The following is a 17,457-nucleotide window of genomic DNA, read 5'->3' as shown; positions in this document are numbered from 1 at the left end:
TTAAAAAAAAAGGTTAGGATAAGATTTTATTGACTAAGGAATGTTGAAAAATTAGCGAGTAATGATATTGTCCAAAATTGATAATATGTAGCTACAGCTATAGAAGCCATTCATTAATAAGAAATAAATAAGCCAACAATTTTAACACAGCATTTAGGGCATTCTAAAAATAAAAGGAAAAAAAATTCAAAGCTCTATATAAGCAAAGTAACTTTTTTAAATTTAAACGAGTGACCGAATAATAATTTAAACTAAAAAGTATAGTTATGATATTGCTTATAAATTTTTAGACAGACATAAATGATAATCTAAGGTGTATCAGTATTAAATCATCAAAATTTTTCTAAAAAAGTAGATGATATGAAAGTTCTTACATGAGTATGAATACTACACAACTGACAACAGAAGCTACTAAGGTTTCCTCATACACAGCATCGTGTTTATATCCCAAATAAAAGTCCTCAAATTATCAATAACTTCCTTAAGTTGTCTATTTTTTAACATCACGAGCTGTAATGGAAATAAGATATATTAATAGAAATAAGGTAAATACATTTTAGTTCAATAAATAAAATATGAAATAGTAATTACTTCAATCAACTCTTGATACTCTAAACTACATGCTTTGACAATATCAGTTGGTTTCCTATCTTCTTGTCTTGAGTCTATCTCATCTTTCAGGGGAATCAAGCTCTATAAAGATAAAAGTAAAAAACTTATTTCTTTTAATATTAAAAAAAAAACTGTCAAATTACAGGGAAAATTAAGAGGATTTTTTTAAAAAATTTCACCATTATAAGCAACTCCTGCCAAATATGAATATTAAATCACATCACTTGTAAAACGTTTCAATACAAGCTACAAGAGTCAATTAAATATTTCTAAGACTTTACATTTCTATAATGCCTAATTATGTGTCTTCTGTTTTGCTGTTTTACAATACATGATACCCTGAATGCGATGCTTAAACAAACTTCCCATGATAAATACAATTAATGAAATATAATATACAAGATAACAAAAAATAATTGAGACAAAGTTTAACACACAATATTTTTATCTACCTTAAAAGTTTTTATGTAATTTTGTAAAAGTATTGATTCACACATATATATGAAAGTTGTTTGTGTTATCCATTATGCATCTCTAGCACTCAGAGCTATAATTACTCAAAAATAGGACGAGACACACTATCCAAACTTTTTTACAGCACAAGAATAGCAACCTTATTCACCAGGTTTGAATACAGTAGATTTTCTGTTGGAACCATCTTAAAAACAAGGGTTTGTGTTTAGCTTCATAAGAATTTGGCATCCTTAAAAAGATAGTCATGTAAGAAACAGGATAAAATATGAGGGGAGTTGCAGCTCAAAGGAAAATTGTTTGACATGTTTACAGCTCTGCATTAAGGTGAAAGATGATCACTTTAGCCCTAGATTTATAAACATTCTTCTAATAGACTACAGACCCCAACCAACTTTGCTAATTCAAGATGTTTCCATAGCGCTCACACTACCCTACTCACAGTATCTTCATAATTAGTAAAATGAGTTATGCAAACTTGATCAGCACTGCTATACACTTGCAACATTTTGAGGTTTTCTGCAATCATTGCCTAACAGTCAAATGTTTAGTTCCATCAAATTAAGCATGGGAAAGCCTACATAATACACAAGTGCGGCAAACTCTGTCCTTCTAAGAAATGATGAATGACAAAATATGTATTTAACAAAGCTTTTTATGGAGAGCACACTATTAATAATACACTTCTGATAAGAGTGCAAACAATTTCTACCATATTTCTATATTTTTTTTAATTAAAATATTACAATACTTTTTTGAGGTCAAGCTAATTTGTTTAAAATAAATGAAATAGAATAATATGCTAGTTTTTATTTTGTAGTCTATTAGTCAAATGATTAGTTACATCTAACACTAGTTTAGTTTAGCTATCTAGGGTTAAAATGTTGTTGTAAATGTGTTACAAGTAGTAATGTTTTCATTCATATTAGAATGACAATTACGGTTAATAAGCATTAAAATTACAGTACATACGTGTACAAGTTATTTCATGTCACCCTGAATAAAGAAATCTAAAATGTCATGATACATATTGGATTTTTTTTTAATTAAAAAAAGACAAAAAATGCTTTGCAACATCTACATGATCATTGTTATATACGTTTTTAAACTTGTACATTAAAAAAAACTTCCTTGAAATAATTTCACCTACTAATCATAGTGTCCTAGATAACTTGTGAGGAAAGTTCTTTAGTTTGACAAACAGTAATCTGGCTTGCAATGAGTGTAATTTTTGTCATTTTTTAAAATTAAGATTTAAAATTTGTGCAAAGTAAAAATCAAATACTTATATAAAGAATGAATATCAAATTTTGATAAACATCGAAGAAATATATAAATACTTGTTGAACTAAAGATGTGTATGCATTATTTGAGGTAAATTTTAAATAATAAAATTGCAGCATTAAAATATAGTTCAATGATAATGAATTCTGATACTTACATCAACTTCAATATGTGTATATTCCATGGTAACAGCATTGTAATTGCATTTTTCACAAATACGCCTTAACTTTCGGAATCCCAAAGAAATAGTTTTTAAGAAATCTTGCAATTTCAACTTTTTCTCTTCTTGGGAATTGATACTCTGGACTGTGCCATTAGGAAGCTGTAATGTAAGTATAAGACAATTATTTAAGAAAATATCTTGTATTAATATTGAAAGCTCAAGTTTCTTTTATGGATATCAACTTTTATAGGAAAGTACACATTTAATTAGAATAGGTATGCTTTAGACGATTAGGGCAATTAAAATTATAAATTTGGTTTCCCATAGGATTATGAAAGCTTATTAAAATACTAAATATGTGGTATTGATAAGTAGAAAGAAAAATTGTTTCATGAAAGCTTTTTTTATACCTGACACTAGTGCTTTTGTAAATTGTTTTTAATTTTTTATACATATTTATTTCAATTTTCACAAATTTATAAATGAATCCACAAAGTGAAAAAGTTCTACCCTTTCATTAATTACAGATTGTTGATGTGAAACAATAAAGTATCTCATGTATCAGAAGACAGCAAAAACGAATTTATTTATGTTAATGACAATTTTAAAAACACTTTAAGTTTGATCAAATCCCTGAACAAAGAAATAAAAGAAGAATAGTTTCTTGGAGACATTACTAGTCTGAGATAAGATATTTACTATAGTGACTAGTTTTACATAGGTTTCTGATTTTTACTATAGCGAGGTGAGTTCATTTTTCATACGTAATAGTTTTATAGACCACTTTTTGTAATACATCTAATGCAAAATTAAACTTTTAATTAACATATGACAAATTATATTTTTTAAAACTAGCCTAAATTAGCATGACACATAAAGATCAGCAATCAGAGTATATAAAAGATCAGAATGAATGAGTTTAATTAATTCAGATCAAAAAATAAATTTATTTGTAAAAGTATAAAAGATTCAGTTTGAAATGAATTCCAATACAAAATAATTACAGCAATGCAACGAAAAAAAATTCTATCCTTATTAAAAAAAAAAAAAATTCAATGTATGGAACAAGTATTTATTTAATTTATTTTTAAAATTATTTAGATGAAACATACAAAATGACAAAGAAATATTTTTTTAAAATTGATAAAAAAATTTTGTCATTTAATCAATAAAAGTTTTTGTATGGATTAAAAATAGCTAGTGAGATTACATATCTCAAATACTTTATAAGTATTACCAAGTCAAGTGTAACCAGAGGCCTTCCTGATCAACGGCTGATCTCTGCCAATTGAGTGTATAGGGATGGCATCAGACCCATACAACACTTCCTAGAAGAAAGAAAGCCTCAGCACATATTAATTTAGTAGTCTGACGTAATGAACATAAACTGTCCAGTGGATGAAAATAAGAAAGATGTCACTACGATTGGACTACTTAAGGATTAAATTTCTTGTTTACGGTAACCGATGCTGAGGCCTTCTCTTTTCTAGGAGGTAAAGGCCCATAGCCAGACATTTGCTTCTTCCTCTAGAAGGTTTTTTAAAAAAATTAAATTTTAGTTACTTAAGGATTAAATTTCTTGTTTACGGTAACCGATGCTGAAGCCTTCTCTTTTCTAGGAGGTAAAGGCCCATAGCCAGACATTTGCTTCTTCCTCTAGAAGGTTTTTTAAAAAAATTAAATTTTACAGAACAAAATTAATATTTATTATGAATGATTAATGTATAATTTACACTAAATATATTTATTTATTAACAATTAACCTATAAATATTGTAGATAAGTAAACAAATCTAGATAAAAAATTTACCAATTAAATATATAATGTCGTTGGCCAACCCCATTCATAGTGGGATGTCTCACCTGCAAAGGGGGGGGGGGGGGCCTTTTCTGAATCGAAATTCTGACTGCAGGCCTAACTGATATGTTGATTAGGATCTTTCATGTCTTACACATGAGTTAGTGAAAAGCTTTAGCTTCCAGGCCTTCTGGTGAATAAGGTAAAAATATACATATAGTGAAACGAAAAATCTTGCAAATAATGCTTTTTTGTTCTGCTTTGCAAAATTGTGAAGTCCTTGTCAATCGAATAGTAAAGAATATTTATTTTGATTTGTGTGTGTTACTTTTTTTCTTTTTTTAAAAATAACTTTTGAAAATATTTTAATTATTTTATTGTAAGTTAAAATGTGCTGGCAAAGAATTAATAGTTAGACACTAATTATAATAATAACAAACTTCAAACAACTGTATAATAAGACTGGGTATGAGAAAAATATAAAAGACAAAGCGCATACAATTTTAAAGATTGGTAAATAAAAACATAATAAATTAATTTACAATTTATTTAATTACTAAGAATTCTTCATTTGCTTTTTAGAATTAATTAAAAAAAATCTAAATATTGTAATATCATGTGAATCTTTCGTTTCATAAATAATAAAATATTTTTTAAATGTTAAATCAGGAAATGAGAACAGAAACAGACAAAAAAAAAAAAAAAAAAAAAAAAAAAAAAAAAAAAAAAAAAAAAAAAAAAAAATAGATAAATAAAAAAAAAATGGGTATAGAGTAGTGAAATTTTTCAGTTATTGTAAGCTGACTAGTGATTTGGGAAAACTAAAAAAACTGGAAGCTAAGCTCTTAAAAGAATATTCGGAAAATCACAGTTTTACGATTCCATATAATATTCTATGAAGTCCCTGGCAGAGAGTCTTTAAGATGAATAATTTTTTTAAGTAATTGGAAAAGTAAAGCTGTGAGTGCTCGAATGCTTTCTAAAAAAAATTTATTGTTAGTTTATTAGTTTGTCCGGGGTGCTGGTTAACTAAAGTTATTGGCCTTTCATACCAGAAACTAAATTTTCTTAGTTACTACCTATGGGTATACTTAATATTAAACTCCACAACTAGTGAAAATATTGACCAGTTATCATCAATAGCTCTGATCTTTAAGCTATATAACAATAAAATATAAATTTTATAATAGAGATATACCTGCATGCTTTTTAAAAGTGTAAAGAGTTCAGACGTTTTTGTCAGAATTTCTTGTACAGTCTCCTGCCCCATTCGGCATATGATGGCAATATTAAGATTGTTACGCTTCTGTTCCTCCATATCGGCCTGGCTCATTCCGGAAGTTGTGTCCATGACTGTCTGACCTTCTTGTACAACAGCAGGCATCATTCCAGCATTCTGACCAATCACTAATTCTTGAGAAGCTGGATACGGATTTGGATGAGACAGATGAGGTTGAACAACACCCGATCCTTGAAAAGGAGATTCCATTCTGTAGGTTGTGAAAAAAAAAAGTCTTATTAAAAATTCTTTGATGCTCAAAAAACTTTTACTTAGGTTGTTAATAAGGTCTCTAATTACTTTAATCAAGAGTAAACAAAATCAGTTCATTATTTTACTTATTGGAGGCTTTACTATTACTATTAAATGCTCATTTTCTCATCATTTTCTGAATAAATTACATAAAAAAGCTTTCAAGTTAGTTACCATTTTTTTAGTTTACTTTTTTTGAAAAAAAAAAAAAGTACTGCACATTGTCTTTCAAGGGGGTGGGGCATTAGATTAAAGGGCACTTAAAAGAAGGAAATTATTCAATTTTTTAAAAATTTTAATAAATTGTTATTGAGTTTGTTATTTGATACTTTTTACATAATTTTAAGCAATCTTTAATAAGATAACCAATTGATTTTAAACTAATTAATAATTTTTAAACAATTGATATAAATTGCTAATAATCAAACAAAAATTATCTACCTACTTTGCTGTCTAAATATGCTGTAGGTATGCTTTTATAAGGGTAGTTCTGTATTCTATAGAAATAAAATTAAAACTATTTCTAAATAAATATTAATTTCATATTGTATATTTCTTTCTTTTATCTACGGTTGGAGTTAGGGGTATTTTATTTGAAATGGCATTTTATATTACAACATAACAGCTGAAATAATAACGGGAAAAAACCCCGGTTATTTGTCTACAGTATTGAAAGTGTGTAAAACCATTATAGGAAAAGAACTACTGGACATCAAAATCTCTCAGCTAAACTTGCATACTTATGAATATCTACAGACTGGAAGATTCTTACTAGAATATATTGGAACTAAAGAATTATTACAAATATGATGTATATAATTCATTTTCATGTAAATTTAAATTTACTTTTCAATTGATTTACATAAATTTTTTAATCTAACCTTTTTTTCAATTTTACAAATTTTTTCAATAGTTCTGTTAAACAGCAGTGTTTTCACTACAGCGCGAGAACGCGAGAATCTCGCATATTTTTTTATATTCTCGCATTAAAAAATGATAACCGCGAGAAATTCGCGTATTCTATAAACCAATTTCAAAATTGGCGAATTTCTCACATTTTGAAAAAAATTTCTCATTTGCGCCATTTAGAATAAAATCCGTTTCACTTTTCTTCCTGGATCTTTTATTATTTTCCACATCTGCCCCATTATCTAGCTTCCCTATTTACCAGTATTGTTCAGAACCTTTAAGAACAACAGAACACCATCCTTCCGAACCACGGAACCTCTTTCAGAGCGCATTTCTCTGCAACCACGCGTTTACCATAGGTAAGGTTTCTTCATGTAAGATGTTCAAATTTTTTGCTCGTTAATGTAAGATGTACAAATACCTTGTAAAGCCAATATCTTCTACTCCGAAACAGACAAATGAAAATGAAACAAATGTGGGTAGAAACGATCAAAACGAAACAAATACGCATTTGAACAACCTAATGAGAATAGCTGATGAAAAAGTAGATGTAGAACATTTTCCATATGATGATGCTGCAAAAATATTCAATGCTTTCAAAATTAGAAGATATTAAAAATGCATTATGATTAAAGAAATGAATTTTTTTTTCAAGTCTCTTGGTGTTTTTTTTTTTTTTTTTTGAAGTCTCACTTAACTTTTTGAAATCTCACCCTGTTTTTGAGAAAGGGTGAGAAATTCTCACTCATTTTTTTTCTGAGATGAAAACACTGAACAGTGACCCAAAAATGCTCAAATAAAACTTGAAGTAAATTATAATTGACTTTAAATGCATCAATTAATTAATACTAAAGGGAGATTTCCGTATCCTGATCTGAGGCAAAATAATCGTCAAGCCTTGGCAACTTTCGGGCAGCGGCCCGAGAGAAACTAAAAAAAAAAAAAAAAAAACATCACAGAAAGGGACCAACTCGAACTGTATAACTCAAAGCCACCCCCAGGGCAATCATATACATATTCTTTTTTAAAAAAATGAGAAAGTTTAAAATCTATTTGGCACCTTGGCCATTGCTGTTGGCGCAACAGATTACCATACAGAAATATCCCCATTTCTAAGCATTAATTAATTGGCATGCTAAGTGTTAATTATATTAGATAATCTGACACAAAAACATACCTAATTTTTGAGGGATTTGGAATATCAAAGTATAGGGATATCCACTAACATTAAAATGTGGTTCCAAAAATTTAACCAGGAAAGAGGTCAAATGTTTAGTCAGCTTAATGTTGATAAATTTAAATTTTTTAAACACAATTATACAATTTGTCAATCCAAAACTAATTCCATGTAAAAAATAATTTTCAATGATTATTTATAATTGTATTCTGAAACAACGATCCAGAAATTTAGAATATGTAGTTTAATAAAAAAAAATAATAATAACGCTAAATTTCAAGAAATAAAAAGATAATATTTAGGATATACCCTTACTATAGAAAGCACAAAACATAGAAACTCAATTTTTAAATATGGATAATTTCTACGGCCAAATGTATATTTCAATGAGATTTATTTATAACTTAACTACTTTAGAAAGATACATATATCAATTCAATAAAGAAAATATATAACACAGATACAAAATTATAAAAGAATAATAATTTTAAATCACCTTTTTTCAACTAGTATATTAGTAATAATAACCTCTTTGTTTTGATTACGGTTGAGTGAGGGGTATCTTATGAACTTCGAGTTTATTCGACTTGTTTTACGCTTATAGCTTTATTCTATCTTGATTCCGATTCTGAGCCGATACATTCGGACTGGCAATAACTAAGCGGCCGAATAGCTACTTCAAAAGAATCAAACGTGAGCATGACCTCACAGGCTGCAGCTCAAGTCTTCGACAAAGGAAACATGATGTTCCCTTTAAAAATAATATCAATTTAACTGGTGTGTTGGTGTTGTTAATTTACGTCGCACTAGAGCTGCACAATGGGCTATTGGCGACGGTCTGGGAAACATCCCGGAGGATGATCCGAAGACATGCCATCACAATTTTGATCCGCTGCGAAGGGGATGGCACCCCCGCTTCGGTAGCCCGACGACCTGCGCGCGAAGTCGAGCACTTTACGGTAGCACAGTTTAACGAGGACCAATAACTATCAATTTAACTATCAATGCGATTCAGGCCATTTGAGCACAAGTTTAACGTAATTAAACATTTATCTAAATGTAACTAGATATTTTTTTAAAATATCAATTTATTTACAAGGATTAATTTGAAGGGAATGAAAAGGAATTTTTTAAAATTTATATATTTCTAAATAATTAAAGTAAATAAGAAATTTTATTGTCGAAACTTTGCAGTATTTTCTAAAGCATACAATATTTAAGACTGGGTTCCTTGTTAATTTTGAAATCACGCTGTTACAAAAACGGCACCGTTACAAAAAAAGGTGATATTTTGCGAAAAATGAAATACCTTATTAAAGCTCGCTAAGCTCAAGAAGCGTGTTAGAAACAAATATGTAAACTAGTACAAGTTAACAAAAATTGAAGAGATACTAATGTATTGTGACGATTTAACATATATTATTTAAATGTCACAGATAATTTTAAGTTTATTAAATTCTAATTCAAAGTATTTTTTGTTGCCAAATATTAATAATTATTCTGATATTTTTTAAACACAAGTGAATTTAGAAACCATCAGCAGCTAAATGCATTAAACGTACAGTGCGCTAAGGAAAAAAAAAAATAATAATTTTGATCTAATGATTTTCATGTACTAGGACTCAATTTTAAAGATACTTTCTCTAAATAAACACATTTTCGATAGATTATGAATTCTGACCATCAAAACATAAGAGTAGCTGCAATCTGAGAACTATAATCCTAATAATTTGGTCATGAGAGAGATCTAAGGCTTGGTACCCTTAATGTTAATTTTACTTTTACATATTTCCGAGCAATTATTAAATTCGATTATCCGAAAATAATTCCATTAAAAAAATTGCTTTTAGCAAGAATTTATTAATTTTTAAAATTTTCTTTAATAATAGTAGAAACATTTTGAATTGTAAGGTTTAAAAATTTTTACATTATTTAATGTGTAAATTTATATGGGAGAATGCAAAATTTCTACGAAATTGGTCGAATAGTGAGTGAGAAATTGATTGTTAAAAAAATCAGATGTTTAAAATTCGAATATTTGAAAGGTCACTGAGATCCGATCAATAGATTAAGTGTTATTTAGGAAGGTTCATTTTTTGTTCTCTTCTTTTTTTGCATAATGTAAAAAAATTATATGTTTGTTTGCTCACATTAAAGGCATCGAAAAGTTAAGTCTCAAATCCTAGTTTTAAATATTATATATATATNTATATATATATAAAGCAAGAAATATTTAATCCAGGTTTAAACAAAAATAAATAAATGAAAGTGATTGGCAACCCCATTTAATGCCAACTTAATGAAAAGACTAATTTTCTCAACAATGCTGAGCTAAATTTTTTTTTTCCAAGTGAACTTGAAATAAAATCCGTATAAATAAAATTTATTACCTCGTAAAGGAACGTTTGGATTGTCAATATAACGATAACGAAGTTGCTAATTTTTTATCATTCATTGAAAGCGCAATTGAACTAATTAGCGTATTTGTTTTGTGTTAAGTGTTAGCATATGTTGTACTGAACTTTTTAATAAAAAATTCACAACGATACCCGTTTCCGTCAAAAATTTTCAGAGCGGCTAAGATGGCCAAAGTAACATGTAAGAGGAAAAAATTAAATCCGCTCTTACTAGAGTAATGTGAATTTATACTTACACATTGTTTAATTTTTTACTATGATTATAATTCTCGAAATATTTAAAATTCTACTTATTTAAATAGACGGACCAGCTGTTCGCCAGAGGCTACTAGCATTTATTAATTTTAAAATAATATATAATTACTTCATCATTATTTAATTAATTAAAATAATTAATTTCGGATCAATTTTGCGTTGTGACGTTCTTTTCGTGTGGTTTTTTGTAGCGCTTACTTTTGTGCTGCTTTTTTATCCGGGCTTTTTACACTGCGCTTTTTTTATTTTTTAAATATTTTATTCCTCTATGTGAATACCATTTCTCAAATATGACGGATTTTAAAAGTTTTATTATAAGTTTAACTTTTTTATAAGTTTACCTATTTTGAGAACTTTTTGCTGAACGATTTGCAATAGTTAATGCTGCATTTATTCTTCCATCAAAATTGAAGAGTTCTATCGATATGTACGAGTAGTAAATGAAAGGAGACTCGTTACTCGTTAATACTGTTTTGAATGTAAGGAAAATTAGAATAAAATTTATCAAAATAATACCCCCCCCCCAAAAAAAAAAAGTCTTTGTGAAAAATATCCCCCCTCCCGTTCAAGAAAAAAGAGTTCAACAAATGCATTGGTTATAAATGTGCTCCTCTTATTATGAAAATTTTGAGTCAAAGATATAATGAACATAGCTGGAACGGATGATTCCTACTAAAAACAAAACCCTCAAAAGTATTCCTTTTTATATCTTTTAAAAAAATAAAATAAAGGAAATCTAATCCATTATTTAAAAATTTCCCGTTCCCATCAAACTAACCCGTAAGTTGTACATTTGCTATTTGTAATTGTAAAGTAGAACTTCGAATGTATGGCAATCAATTTGGCTAGAAAAATATCCCCAACTAAAAAAGATTCTTAAAAATTAATTTCAAAGAAAAAAAAATGACCCCTTAAATAATCAAAAATATTCCTTAAATATCTAATTTAAAGTTTTAAAAATACAAAATTATAAAAAATATTTTAAAAACAGTACCCTTCCCAAAAAATGGGTATGGAGACTTCCCCTCGAGTAGTAGGTGTAGTAATGCCATCGCAAGAGGTGGCTCCTCCGCTTTGATAGCCCGACGATCTGCGCGGAAGTCGAGCACTTTACGGTCGAACAGTTTAACAAGGGCCATTACCGCACACACTCAGCCCCTTCGCAGGCTGATCAAAGTGGTCGCCCACCCACTCACTGACGGCTGTCAGTGATGCTGGACTTCGTTGTTTTAACGGGAACCGTATCTTTAAGATCAGTCCTCTATGGGTCCCAGAGAAAAATGAGAATCTTCACTAGAAGGTTTAAGAGCTATTCTCATTGAATGTTGTTCGCGCACTACCAATCACCGTTGTTGAAAGAAAAGGAGAATTTGTTTGGTGAGTTTTTCGCGGAAGAATATACTTCAGTAATCAGATTCTCATTTTTTCGATCGGAAGTGACTGGTGGAAACATGATAATTTTCCCTGGGATGAGAATCAATGAATGCGGATCAGCGAAAAAAAAGAGTCATTGGGTAAGCAAGTTACGGCCTGAAAGTACATATGACAATAATAAATACAATAAATATATATATACATAGAAAATTTAATAGGTAAAAATTACATTAAGAGGAGTAAAACAAAAGAAGTGAATAACATACAAGCGTTTAAATGACACTAAGTATTTGATTTAGTGATTTTGATGATAGAAGATGGTTAATTGAGTGCAAACAACATCAATGATTCTAAAACTAGAACTTATGTCTGGAATACTTCCGGTTTATCTCTCCGTTAATATTATTTTTACGAGGTACTCGCTTGATACTCTCAGAAGGTTTATTGTTTTTTAGCCTTTAAATGAAAAAAATAAGGAAATGAAATGTTTTACTGCTTGAGTAAAAAACTGACCTGTTATATGAAGGGCTTTACAAATATTATTTTTAAAACGCAAATGCACTTATTTGACGCATCAAATATCAGAACAAACACGCACTTATGCCGTAGCTATATTTGTTAAAAAGGTATTGAATTAGTTTTAAAGTTAAGGGGGAACAACACAGTGAAATTTTCAAAAAATGAGAAAAAAATTGCAATTTTCGATAGTTTATCCTTTTAAGATTATTGTGTCAAAATATTGAATAGATTTTCATAAAAATGTAAAAGTTGCAGTCCAGTTAAAAGATTCTAAATCCATGGTTTCATGGAAAATTATAATTTCTTTTTAACATGCTTCAATGGACCAAACCAAATTAATATCAGGTACTGAGAAAAATCATTGCCGTCATACTTATATCTTCAACTTAAGGGTTCGTGGTTAAATATTTTAAACATGAGAATTTTATGCCAATAACTAATAATTGTCGTTATTATTTAGCTATTTTTTGTTTTATTTTATAATTTAATCAATCTTAATGGTTCGAAGGGCGAACATCAAATATGCTAATTAATTAGTGATTAATTTTAATTATGTTACGAATATGTATACAAAATTGCAGCGCACAAAACAAATAAATAGATAAATTAAAATAAGCTGAGCACTTCGAATAACTTTTGATCTAATGATGGAATCTTCACGTTCTAGGACTCAATCTCAATGGTTCGAGGGGCTGTTTTCAAATTTGCTAATTAATTAGTGTAGCCGATATTTCAAGCTGCGAAATCAGACAAAAAAACGTACTTTCTCTGAATAACCAAGACTTTTTTTACGGCTAATATATATTCTTGATATGGATTCTTGGACCTTTGAATAAGTGAATTCTATAATTGTGGGAGAAACCTCTTTGCTTAAAAAGTTCCCGTTCATGGTAAAATGTACAAGAAGTAAAAATAACATCAAGGATCTTAAACTTACGATCGTTCTCCTACTTAAATTAGTGGGATAATCGTTTTCAGATTGCGGCTACCCCTTCCATACTTTGATGGTCAAAACTTCAAATTCGTAAAAAAAAAAAGTTATTTTATCAAGTATGTTTTTGTGTCTGATTTCGTAAGTGAAATAATAAGAAACAGTAGTTAATTTGCATATCTGAACAATTAAGATTGGTGCTAATATTTAATGAGCAATTAAATATTTGAATATAACTTAAATATTTGATGTTAATATTAATATAATAAAATATCTGATAACTAAATATTTGATGACTAAAAAAAGTTATTCAGGGTAATTTTTTCCCTTCTTCTCTTCCGTTTTGTTTTGTTTTGTTTTGTTTATTGTACGCAAAGTGTAATATGTATGAAAGTTTTTTCAAAACTGATAATAACGTTTCTCAGAAAAAAGCTTTATTATTATAATTATTTGAAGTGTTTTGCAGAGTTGGAAAGGTGAAGAGTATCACCATAAAATTATAAGGTATATTTCATTTATGAATTTGGTAGTAATTGCTAGAATTAAAACCGAAATAAGCTGCGTTTATATAATAACAATAAATAATGCTTTAAATAAAAAATAAAAAAATCCAAAACTAGAGATTAAGATTCCTAAGAGAGAACTGAGAATTAGGTCAAATATTTCAAACAAAAATAAATATCATTGTAAACAAGCATTAAGAGGTCCTGCATTATTTATAGAAATTATCTGGTCCTCGCGTTCTATAATGTCTTCTGATAATTTCATATTATTTAAGTTCAAGGCAAATGCTATTAACTATACGCCCCTGCTTTATATGGGTCATTGTGCGTGGCTAAAAGAGGGATTCACGATTTAAGAGTCACATTGGTACAGCGTAACCTGTTCCATAGATTTAGAGGCCCTGGGCTAGGAGAAGAATATTTTTTGGGGGGAGGGGGTTGCTGAGCGATGCAGGCATTTAAAAAGATATGGGATGGGTGTATCAATGCAAAATATGAAAATATTGTTGAAAGGAAATAATAAATTAGCATTAATTTTAATAGAAATAAATAATATTGAAATTAATAAACAATATTAAATTTAATTAAAAGGAAATTTGTCTTCGTGGAGGACTTTTTGATGAAACTAATCCGCATTTGAGCTAAATGGAAAGGACTTGATAATATTGAGAACTAATATATGACAAAAACAACAATAACAACAACAGAACCGTGGGGACTCAGGGGATAGAGAGTTCGCTTTCCAATGAGGTGAATCGGGTTCGAATCCCATGCGATGACTGGTTGATTCGAATTTCGCACCCGGCTTGCTTTGTCCATTCTACAGAAGTACAATATCCTCATTCGTAGACGGATCATGGGTTAGATCCCTGGCGGTCAGGTTAACGGAGAGAAGTTTTCACGGTTTTCCTCTCCATGTAACGCACATGCGGGTTATTTCATCGAAAAGAGGCGAATTTCTCTCAATACTTGATCCAGGTGTTCCCTTGTCTTTTAGATTAGGTTCAAAATTGCAAGGCTGCGGCGTTGAGCACTGGTAAACCCAAAATTGGGTCGGCTGTTCAACGACAGTTATAAAATAACGACAGAGATTATGGTAGATGCGCCTAAAAAGATGAGTGTAACTATTGTAGAGAAAAAGAAACAATTTGAAATAACGTTGAAAAAATTTTCACATCCGTAATATAAATTTAATTTCATCTAAGTGTAAATTATTCAAAAGTAAAAAATACACTATTTTCAAGAAAATAATTTAAATCTTTTCCTAAATGCAAAATATAGTTAACAATCTAAACTTCTATTATTAAATTTATCATACCAAAGAAGCATATTTTACTGTTTATAAAATATTACGATTGATCAAAATATTTACTAGTTCAAAAATCATAATGAATTAATTAAAAATAGTAGTATAATTATAATTGTTATTATAAATTAGTAAAAAATTAGTAATATATTTATAATTTTATTCTAAATCAGTAATATGTTTATAACTTTCTTACAAATTAGTAAAAAATTAGTAGTATATTTAAAATTTCATTATTAATTATTAAAAAATTCAATTATTAATTACTAAAAAGTTATATCGTCATTAGTCGTTGAGTGGAAGTCGAATTCACCAGATTTGAAGAGTAGCTGGGATTCGAACCTGGGTCGTCTCATTAGGATAATCTATCCGCTGAGCAATCTTGGCTGGCCTACTATTAAGCATTCATCATTTAGTGTCAGTGAAATTTTAAAATAGTAATTTTTATAATCATATCACCAATATATTTTATTCATGTAGAAATTTCTATCATTGTAATTATATTATTTGCAGTAAGTTGTTATCTCTATATTTTGTCTGGTGTTATTATGAGATTTCGTGGTTTTGTCTCGTGGTATTTTGTAAGCTCGAAAATTATTTCCACGATATTTTTTAATTTTTGATGTTTTTGCCATTATATTTTTCACTCGCGAGATTTTTTTTAAGTGATAATAATGAGTTTCGATACTTTACCTCACGATATTTATGAATCTCGATACTTCACTTCAATATTTCCTCGATATTTTCTCGAGACTTTTTCAAAATTTTTTTTATAACCGTCGTTGAACAGCTGACACAATTTTGGGTTTACGACTACTAATGTTCAATTCCGTAGCCATATAATTTTGAACCCAATCCAGAAGACAAGAGAACTCCTGGATGAAGTATTAAGAGAAACTTGCCTTCGTGGAGGACTTGTTTTAATGAAACTAAACCGCATTTGTGTTACACGGAGAGGAAAACTACGAAAACTTCTCACGAATAGCCTGACAGCAAGAGGACTCTAACCCATGATCCGTTTACCACTGAGGATATTTTACTTTTGCACTGTCTTCGGTGTGAGCCTTGAATTTCTTTTTCTCGTGATATATTTTAATTGCAAGATTTATTTTTACTCTCTATTGTAACATTGAAATTTATTCTCGCCTTATTTTCTAATCTCGGGTTTTCGTCTCTGAATATTTCCTAAGCTTGAGATCTTGTAACGGGATATTTTAGTTTTTCGATATTTTCTTACTCGATGCGCAACATTTACTTTGAGATTTTAGCCAGGTACTCCTTGGCTTCATTTTTATTTTCTCACATAGCTTTGATGATAGAACATTTTATCTTTTGTATTAATGAAACTGTCATTATAAGTATCATATTTGCTGTTTCAATACATTTTAATTATACTAGCAGGCAAGTTATAACATTTATTACAAAAATAAATGTTACAACACGAAAATAACAAAAACGAGTCTAATTTTTCAGACTGTTTTGCAAATTATCCATGATTACTGTCCCTCATCTTGATTCCTGGGGATAACCGAGAGTTTTCTGGAGTAATTACGAAGTAAAAAACGAACTATTTCATAAACGTTTTGCAGTTTAAGCATAATAAAAAAAAAATTGCGCAGGTTTTACACTGGATTTTTCTTTTCTCATTAAATGAATTCAAGCATAACAGAATGAGAGTTTTAACCGCAGATTAATCACGAAAATACTACTCTCAATTGATATTTAATTTAGATGAAAAAATCAGACATGTTTTTTTCTATCAAAGTTAGTTGGGATGAGACAAATTAGGATTGCAAGGTTTGGCATAGGATAATTGATAGCACCATCTTCGTCAATTTTGACGTCGTTATAAATATATCATAGACAATTAATGCTAAATAAATTTTTTCCAGTGTAATTAACCTATTTTTAAGAAAAAAATACAGCTGAATGTGATGACGGTTTATTTAAAAACCATTTATTACACATTTTAATTAGCAATTATTTACAATTTATTTGTCTACAAGGATATCGTAAATTTAGATTTTTTGTTGATGACATGATAGTACACTAAAAAAAAACGAGAAGAATGTCATGATACTTAACATATATATATATATAATATCAGGGTAACAATCCCGATATTTTGGTGGATTTATTAGTCAAGAAAACAGGAATAATGAGGCCATGTTGTGCACAAGCTTTTATTTAGTAATCGATGGTGAAGCA

At 29.1% G+C, this 17,457-nt stretch overlaps 1 protein-coding gene across 1 annotated transcript; it reads right to left on the bottom strand.

The window, feature by feature from the left end:
* Positions 1-2: 2 nt before the first annotated feature.
* Positions 3-8,580, bottom strand: LOC107451404 (Mediator complex subunit 30). Its single transcript, XM_016067481.3, has 6 exons — positions 8,441-8,580; positions 5,526-5,817; positions 2,525-2,689; positions 592-693; positions 375-510; positions 3-163 (listed from the first exon to the last, which is right to left on the bottom strand). The coding sequence occupies exons 2-5, from the start codon at positions 5,814-5,816 to the stop codon at positions 412-414; spliced, it is 657 nt and encodes a 218-aa protein (XP_015922967.1). The 5' UTR covers position 5,817; positions 8,441-8,580; the 3' UTR covers positions 3-163; positions 375-411.
* Between the last annotated feature and the right edge of the window lie 8,877 nt (positions 8,581-17,457).

The sequence above is a fragment of the Parasteatoda tepidariorum genome, chromosome 1 (assembly GCF_043381705.1).
Source record: "Parasteatoda tepidariorum isolate YZ-2023 chromosome 1, CAS_Ptep_4.0, whole genome shotgun sequence".
Taxonomy (NCBI): domain Eukaryota; kingdom Metazoa; phylum Arthropoda; class Arachnida; order Araneae; family Theridiidae; genus Parasteatoda; species Parasteatoda tepidariorum.
Note: the sequence above shows the minus strand (reverse complement) of the source record. Positions and strands in the feature narration are given on the sequence as shown.